Source organism: Mus pahari, chromosome 9 (assembly GCF_900095145.1).
Source record: "Mus pahari chromosome 9, PAHARI_EIJ_v1.1, whole genome shotgun sequence".
Lineage (NCBI taxonomy): Eukaryota > Metazoa > Chordata > Mammalia > Rodentia > Muridae > Mus > Mus pahari.
The window spans coordinates 68,963,646-68,973,421 of record NC_034598.1 but is presented as its reverse complement, the minus strand read 5'-3'; the positions used below and the strand labels follow the sequence as shown (position 1 = coordinate 68,973,421).

The window sequence follows — 9,776 nt, the reverse complement described above, 5'->3', positions numbered from 1 at the left end:
GAGAGAGAGAGAGAGAGAGAGAGAGAGAGAGAGAGAGAGAGAGAGAGAGAGAGAGAGGATACAACATAACTAACTGCCTCAAAATTTTGCTTTCCTGACTTCTCTATCACGGTGAATGGTAGCCTTGAACTGTGAATCAGAGTACACGCTAAATTCCCTTCTTTAAGCTTCATATTTTATTTTGGTTTTGTTTTGTGTTTTCTTTTGGTTTGGGTTTTTTTTTTTTGGTGGGGGAGGGGGATCAGCAATAAGAAGACCAAATAATATGGGGCTTTGGCAGCTTTGCCAAGTCACATGTTGGGACACGGGTTTTATGAAGAAGGTTCTAGCAGATCTAAACAATTTAGGCTGGCAAGCAAACCAGGTATCCAAGTGCTGAAGCAATTGGGAAAGAGAATGGTGACCAAAAGTTAAAACAAACAAAAGAAGTCAGTTCAAGTGAGTGGAAAAAAAATGTGGCAAGATCTGGGTCCAGCCAGATGTCCTAGGGAAAAACAAAACAAAACAAAACAACAACAACAACAACAACAAAAAACCCAGAAAAACAGGTGCTAAGCTAGTTACTTCAGGATTGCCTTAAATCTTAGGCAATGAATAATGGGAAACCCAAGTGATAAAATTACCTAAGTAAAATTGACTTTTAAAAACTGAGCTTTTCCTAGGAATTGGTGGTTAAAGTATATGGTTTACTTTTTCTCTCTTGCAAAACCAGTATACTGGGCATAGCGATTTCCACTCTGTCCAGGAATCTTTAAGTAGCCAGGTGTTGCTAATTGAAAGTCAAGGGCTATGGAACTTCTCCAGAATTTATTGATAAGTTCTTGGAAGCCCTCTCTATTGGCAAGCAACCAGAACATGGCCCTACTCCCTCTTTGACATAAACCAAGCCCAAATATACACACAATCTGACCCCATCAAGGATGTTTGGTTTGGGGATATGCATAGTGGCAACAGTACAGAAATAACCCAAGGTCTGAATGCCAGGTGACTGAAGGAAATTAATTGTGGATTATAGAGGGATGAATGACTAGTATAGGTCATCAACGGCAAATGTCATTCTTTGGATGAAATAAATGATACAAACAATGGGAATATCTCCATACTGTATTGAATGGTGATAATATTTATTTTTCATGTCCCTTTAACCATTTAAAACCAATGGACAATGGCATAAAGGAGACAACTCTGCCCAACATGTGTAAAATCAGGTTTCTCTATATTATTCTAATTTTTAATGTTTGGGAACATTTGTAATGACAATATAAACAGCATTTAAGGAGATTGTAAGAAATATTCTGTATAGAAAATCCACAAGTCTTTTCTCTCTCTCTCTCTCTCTCTCTCTCTCTCTCACACACACACACACACACACACACACACACACACACACTTTTTTTAATCCCTTGCTAGAGAAGGGTTATTTCCCTACAGATTTCTATCCAAGTTAGTCCAATAAACTATCAAAGGTTTTGACTGATGTAATTTAATTTTAGAATTAGAGAGTAGGTCCCTAGTGCTAAGAGCATTGCATGTTTTTGGTTATAGGACATGGACAAACTAAGATGAGATTACAGTGGAAGTTCCTTCTCCTTTGAGTGGCTTTTGTGATATTATACACACCACTAGGGGTAAATTGTCACCTATGCTCTGCTTGGTATGGACCATGCATACCAGACTACCAATATGACAGGCCATTATGTGTCCTTTGGCATGACTGTTATAAGTTCAAACAACTGTTTTCTGATTCAATTTTAGGATTGTTCTACTGAGTAATTTATTCTTAATATTGTAGCCCAAGACAAAGACCTATGCCTGGGGAGGTCAAGACCCAGAAAGGAAATGATTGTTATTATTTTGTTAAATAGATGTGAGGTGTCTGTTAATTGCTATCTAAATATTTGATTTTTTTATACATAGATCATTAAACACTGGTTGGTTGTGATGGGAAATTATTTCTCCAATAGATGGTGATTACCACAATTTTATAACAGGTCATGTTTCTGAGAATAAGTGACTATTGCCATAGCATTGTGACCCAATCCTCCACCATAAATGAAATAAAATAACCATACTAAATATAGCAGACCCTCTAGGACTCAAGGAACATGATGGAAGAGCAAGTGGGAAAAAAATGCAAGAGAATTGGTAGGGGACAAAGAGCTATGCAGCTATTTCCTCCAAATGGACATATTCCCTATTGTAGAGAGAAGAGGTTCATAAAGTGTAGGAACCTAATGAAATGTACAAAGCTTGGAAAGACCTGAATGTTAAATGATTTTCAACACCCATCACTGAGGTGGTAGAGGAACTCTAATGAACTGCTAGAGAAGTGAAAGGTCTCTGACAGGGATTCCTACAAAGTAGATGGGGAGCTTCCATGGATACAGCCTCTGTCTCTTCTGAGATGATCAGAATGGTGATGCAGCTTCCTCTGAGTCACCATGTCCCCCTAAGGAACACCATCACCTATGTTCCTGTAAGCAACAGCAGTAAAATCTCAAGACCAACTGGGATAGTTTCTTTGATGTGTCACAGTGCCCCATCTGTGGTAAAGAGATATTTATTCACCTCTATCCAGGAAAAAAAATCACACAACAGCATACCACATGTCATCTTTTACAAAATCCACCCACCCGCTGGTTTGAAAGCCAGACCTCCACACGGATGATCCACAGGGCTTGTATTCAGGTCCCAGTGTAGCTCATGGGATCAGGCTCACTTCCAATTACTGACTGTACTGGTATTAATATCCCCCAAATACACCACACACAATATGCTCAGCACCTGCCTTCATTCCCATATCATGACCATCTTCTTTTCCTTTACATGTATTTAATGTCCTGGTTTCTTTTCAGTCTCATTCCTAACTTTGAACCAAGTCTGATTCATACCAACTACTGTTGCTGTTCTAAGTAAAATTCTAAGCCATGTAGCCTGAAAAAAAAAAAAATCTCCTTGTCTCTGTTGTGTATCTCCTCCACCAACTGATTAATGTCTGTATTACATTAGTCATATTTATGTACACCATCACAGGTCAGAAGAACTATGAATTATTCATATTTTATCTAGTTTTCTTCAACATTGAAATACATTTTCTTCAAGATAATCCATTAATTGGGAATAGATAGAATCCAGAAGAAACATCAAAAGATTATTTCCAGTTCAGGCATGAATGAAAGAAACACACACACACACACATACAAACACACACAAACACACACTGTGTGTGTGTTATATATAATGTATATACATAATATGTATTATGCATATATAATATATACATGTATGTAAATATATTATACATACATAATATACAATGTATAAATACACTGTCCAGGTTTTTAACAAAGTAAAGTGAGATGTTTGATGAAATGGGCCTCTTTAGTTGAATTTATGCAATTTTAAATATTAGGGTTTTCCTATCATATTAAGACTTTTTAAAAAAAACATAGTTTTGCTGAACTCAGTGTAATTTCATGGAGGCATGTCCAGTTAAACTGCATGGGACTTGTGAGTAAGAAAAACAAAATGAGAATAAATCAGTTGGACTCATTAAACAAAATCTTGGTCTTCAATAATGAAGAAATATCTATTTCTCAGGTAACTTGAGTTGTATAAAAGAAGTCCTAGATTTTAACTCAGTAAAAACAAATACAGTTTTACATATGCACATTTCTAGCCAACAAGGGAACAAAGGATTATTGAGCATCAACTGTATGCAGAACACAGTAGAAGAAAACAATGTAATGAAACATGTCATTACAGAGGATGTGTTCTCCTACCAGGTGCTGTCCTTCTCACACGTAACTCTTCCATGGACTATCTTAACTTTTTTTTTAAGTAAATTTAATGGAGTCATTATCTTAGTATGCTTTAGATTACATTTTTTAAACTTTTTTTTTTTTGCTCTAAATAACTAAGGATAATATAGAAATACTACTAAGAGACATACGGAATTTTGAAAGGTTGGCCTCCCTGTAAAATTGTGATTCAATGATTGAGCCATCTAATGAAGATAAACAAGGAAAATATGAATTTGGGTGCAGGATCTATCACTAACATACTATTTGTTGACACCATTCGTGAATATTGATGCTTTCCTTTTTTTTTGCATTGCAAAAACACCTTTCATGAAAGATTGATGAAAAGATGTCAAGTATCACCTTATTATAAATCAAAGAGTTGAATGGGTTGGATAAATTGTCTCTGACTCAAATTGTCTAGATTTCAACTTCTGATTTATAACAGGATACTGAATGATCCTTGGTCAAAGTTGTATTTCAAGGCTGGCAAGATGGCTCAGAAGGTCAAAGTACTTGCTGCTCAGTATGAGGTCCTCATTTTGATCACTATGCCCATGTAACAAAAGGAAAGAACCAATTCTCATCTCCTGTAGTCTAACTACTCAAGCCTGCTGTGGCATACAGGGTTACCCCTTATATACAAACATGGACATACACGTAAAATGTAAATACTTGAAAAAATCCACTTCATAATGTATAGAATGTAATCCTCCATTTAAAAGAATAGGAATACTTTTTCAAATATATCTTTTACTTTCAGTTCAAGTATAGTGCTACCAATTTATATTATAAATGATAATTTAAATTATCATTTGCTAATAAGTGATATATATATTTAAAAAAATATCATTAAACCAATGAATATTCAGTTAACTTCATACCGACTTTTTGAGTTTACCAAGTATTTATTGCTGACTGCTGAGAATTCTGAGTAAAGGTAATGAACAAGTTTCCCTTTAAAAGTATTTGTACAAATTTTATTTGAGGGATAATGGAATTGTGTTTAAACATTAAGCTACAATCTGCAAACATTTTCATTTCCTAATCAGACAGATACCCTGCCAAAATGAAAACCTGCCATTGCGCATATCTCCAAGTCAGTGAATACCTTGGGCAGCCCAGTTGTTCCAGATGTGTAGAGAATGTACAATGGATGTTCCGAGAGAACAGGCACGCAGTCATGAGATTGGGCTTTTGCCATTTCTTCTTCCCAATCAAGATCACGACCTGACATCAAAGGAACTTTCTCCTACACAGCAAAAAAAAAAAAAAAAAAAAAAAAAAAAAAAAAAAAAAAAAAAAAAGCAGAAACATGAACAGCAAATAGGAGATGAAGTTACAGAAGAATGAAGGAGGGGCTTAATCTTTAGGTTGGAGCACCCATTAGAAAGGTGCTCTTTCATGACACTACTCATTGCATTTGTGAATAAATCTCAAAGTTATAAGTGAAAGTAGGTGTTTTATAAACTATCTTTGAACATAATTCAGGGGTTTGATGTTAGTTAGACTCTCATGTGTTGTTAATGCACTCTAGAACTGCCTTTAAGCACTCCAATGAGATGCTATCTTGTTTTTCGTTTGGGTTTGATTTGGTTCTTTTCTTCTTCTTCTTCTTCTTCTTCTTCTTCTTCTTCTTCTTCTTCTTCTTCTTCTTCTTCTTCTTCTTCTTCTTCTTCTTCTTTGCTGTTTTGTTTGTTTTTATGAATCCATGGCTTAATTTACTCAGAGATATGGTTCAAAATATAAATATGCACAAGTAACTAGAAAATATAAGTTCTAGCTTAACTTTTTAATTTGGATCCTCTGTCCTTATCAGAAAATATCACCTAATATATTCAAATAATTTTTTAGATATATTTATTTATGTAAGTACACTGTAGCTGTCTTCAGACACCCCAGTAGAGGGGGTGTCATTACGGATGGTTGTGAACCATCATGTGGTTGCTAGGATTTGAACTCAGGAACTTCGGAAGAGCAGTCAGTGCTCTTAACTGCTGAGCCCTCTCTCCAGCCCTCAAATATTTTTATATAGGGATATTTGAGCATAACACTACAGCTGCCTTTATAATGAGGCAATTAAAGACACCTTCAGGGATAAGAAAGAGTTCCACTTGCGTTTTCTCATGAGGGAAAACACTTTTTGAAATTAGAGTATATGACAAAGTCAAAATGTTTTCCTCCTCTTCAGTCATTAATGTAGTCGAAAAAAGTCTTGTTTTTCCTTCCTTAAGAACAAGGGTTTGTTGGTACAAATTTTGTGGTAACAACCATATCAATGAATAGATATGACTTTAGATAAAATTAAGCACAAAAATGGAGAGTAAGGAGTGCGCTGGTGGAAAAGTTGCTCTAATGAGAAAATACATGTAGGAGATAGAACATACAGGCTTCTTGAAATAGCCAGTTCCTTACCAAGGAAGGGATTTTGTTGTTGTTGTTCTTTGTTTTTGTTTGTTTGTTTGTTTGTTTGTTTGTGTGTTTGGTTGGTTGGTTTGGTGTGGTGTGGTGTGGTGTGGTGTGGTGTGGTGTGGTGTGATTTAGTTTGGTTTGGTTTGGTTTGGTTTGGAGACCTAGTCAAACTCTGCATCTTTGGCTGGCCTGAAACTCCTTATATAGACTTGGCTCCAAGACCAGAGATTTGCCTGCCTCTACCTGAAGAGTTCTCTGATTAAAGACATATCGGCATATTTTTACTTAAGAAATATGTAAAGAGAACCAAGTTCAGTAGAGTAAGAAAACAACAGAGCCAGACATGTATGTAACTATTGACTTCATCAAGATGATGTCTCGGCTGCTCTAATAGTGTCTAGGGCATTCACAAAAAATAAATACAAATTAAAAATAAAATAAAATAAAAAATAAAAAGATTTAAAATACACTTTTCCAGGATCCCTACTATTAACCAGGCTATAAATACTTGTCACACATTTAAATATTCACATTTACAAACTATGCATGAAGGCAGTATCATAAATGCAATATGCCTGAATATATTCACTTGTAGATTAAAAAATTTGAATTTTTTACACCATTTGTAAAGTTGGTGTTTCAAGCATAGCTGAGTTTGCCTGCCTCTCTTGGATAGGTAATAGCTGGTATCACTTAAACAAAGAACAGCTAACTGTCAGCAAATCATGCTTCTACTTCTTTTTATGCAGGAGATAAAAGTAACCAATTTCAAACTATCAAAGCCTTAACATAACTGGAGAGCTGTATAATTCATCATACTGCAAAATGAAAACAGAATTGTGATTACAAACATTTTTTGATTTTTACAGACCTCTAATGAAATGGGCATTGGAATAAATGGTTATTCCTTAGGCTAAAAAAAACCCTAACCATGAATAAAAAAGATCTGAAGAAATAAAGAGGGAAGTAGCAACATTAACATTTATTATATTCAGTGTGTGTGTGTGTGTGTGTGTGTGTGTGTGTGTTTATTTCTCTCTATAGGCAGGCAATTCATCTTAGATATTAGAATTCTTAACAGTCAGTATTGGAAAAATACCCAGGTGACAAGTAGTCTTCCTTTGGTTCTGACATAGTTTGCCTGAGGCTTAGGAATAACAACCAAATTTTTACCTCATTTGGCAAAAGTGGATGCTAGTTAATGAGATGCAATTCCCAACCTCTTCATTTCTTTCTCTTAAATTCAAAGCAAACCCAATCCATTGGGTTTAATTAATGCCTAAACAATAGATCTCATATAAAGACAAGATACATGGAAAGCCTTCATCTGTACCTCTATAGGGACATGTTGGAGAACAGGCAGAGGGTAGGGATGTGAAACAGTCGTGTGGGATAAGGAGCTATAAACAATTCTATCAAATGAAGAGAATCACATTAAAATGTTAATAGAGAGACTGAATATCTAAACGTGATGTGTGTTTGGGGCAGACGAAATAGCATATATCTTGTATATCTTGTCCTTTAAAAGTTATCAAACCAGAGTTAGACGTTGCTCTGTCGCTTAGTGAGACTGTGGGTGTTTGCTGATTCTTGTTTCTTCCGCAGTAAAATGGAACCATTTATAAGACCCAACTCATTGATCTTCAAGAACTAAATAAGCAAAGGCACTTGAAAGCATGTAACCTTGTTCCCAGGCTAACGAAAGACCTTCCCAAAGCCTAAGGAAATTCATATCGATAGGTAAAGAGTAAACATTCGAATAAACACTTCTGTGGTCGTGCTTCTGCCATTCCCCTGCCTAGACTCTGATGAGATGCTGACTCTCCGTGTTCCTTGATTTAAATGGCAACCAAACCCCCTTTAAAAAATATATGTGCTTGAAAGAAACTTGGCATTCTTCTCTGAGACAGTAAGGACATTAAATTCATGGAGTGCAGCAGTTCGTGTACCAACACACTGAAACTCCATGAGAGAATTTAATGTGGCAATGATTCTTAGTATGGAATCATCACAATGACACAGTCTTAGCAGGTTCATCTCAAAACTTGTCAATTAAGTAACTTCTGCTGAAAAGATCTCAAGAGGTCTACAAGAGGGCACATGGATGTTCGTGATTTTGTAATTTATATTTGGCAAATAGATTAATAACCTTTTTTTAAAAAAAAACAAAACTTAACTTAGTCCTTTTGTATGTAGCTAGAGAATTGACACACTGTGTTTAGATACAAGGTGATCAGCAGGTCAAAATTACAGGGAACATTTTTATTACTACAATCTGTCATCCTCCATGATTTATAGAAAAATTTATTTGTGTAGAATAGTCAAATTTTAATTTTCTGAGGGTAATCTATCTCTGGCTGAAACTAAACTTTCCTTAGTCTTTAAAAGATATTTATATGTAAACTAGTGAGACCGGTCTAACAGGTCATGCAGTGGAGGGTTTAAGAACACAAACACAGTGCAAATGCTTGATGCCAAGATAGGAGTGTTAGGTAGGCAGGATACTTCCTCTTAATGTGCAATGATTCTTGTTCCTCAAATAGGAATAACAATGCTCTCTAACTCACACAGTTCTTGGAATTGTTTTTTTTTGTTTGTTTGTTTTTTTTTGTTTTGTTTGTTTTTTTTAATTCTACTAGAATCTTGAAAAAGATATTCACATTATCTTGATAACCAACTAGTAGAAAGTTACTATTTACTAGTTATCATAAAACTTAAAGTAATAAACGACAGCCCAGGAGAGCCATACCAAGCCCAAAGCTCTAACGTCACCTTCATTTGCAAGTTTTATTATTAGTTATTTTCACCTAGTTTTCCACATACACTATCATCCACATCTTTTTCCCTCCCATAATTGCAAATTATGTTCAGGATATTTAATAGTTTATGAATCACCTGTAGTTTTCAGAAGTCTAAAACTAAATCCCATCAGAAAGAAGAAATTTACACTTCGTGTTACCATGTTTGGACGGTTGTAAATGAGAACTCTGTCCGGTCTGTGCTGTCCTATCCTCAGAGCTTCTTCTAGAAGTGGGATGTACTCGACCTTCCTTCCTGGTTCGATGCCAAATGATGCTGTAACAACCACCTTAGGCTAAAATGTGAAAAAAAAAAAAAAAAAGAATAAAAAGAAAAGCTTTCGCAATCATAGTGAAGGTGATCACACAGTATTTCAGTGTAGACTGTCAGTTTAACATTCTTAAAGAATTGTTTGGTTTCTATTTGCTATTAAACAAATGGCCTAAAAACCAAGTTCTTTTTGTAAATGTTTTTAAGCCTGATTATTTATACATAAATATCACCTGTTCAAAATTATACATTCAATGACACTTAGGGTTCATAAATATGAACTATATAAAATACCTTCCAGAGTATTCATTAAGCCAAGTCAATCACTTGTCATCCAGCAAAATGCTCTTTTACATGCACACACACACACATACACACACAAGTGTATACATACATACACACCCAAAGGTACCCACATGCATATACAGATGCACACAGAGACATTCACACACACACACACACACACACACACACACACACACACACACACACACA

At 35.4% G+C, this 9,776-nt stretch overlaps 1 protein-coding gene across 1 annotated transcript in view; it reads right to left on the bottom strand.

The window, feature by feature from the left end:
- Acss3 (acyl-CoA synthetase short chain family member 3) overlaps window positions 1–9,776 on the bottom strand; it is a 189,406-nt gene that overhangs the window by 109,485 nt on the left and 70,145 nt on the right. Inside the window, exons 4-5 of the mRNA XM_021205223.2 lie at window positions 9,172–9,306; window positions 4,912–5,052 (exon numbers count right to left, since the gene is read on the bottom strand). Of these exons, the coding sequence (XP_021060882.1) occupies window positions 4,912–5,052; window positions 9,172–9,306 (276 nt within the window). The remainder of the gene's footprint in view (window positions 1–4,911; window positions 5,053–9,171; window positions 9,307–9,776) is intronic.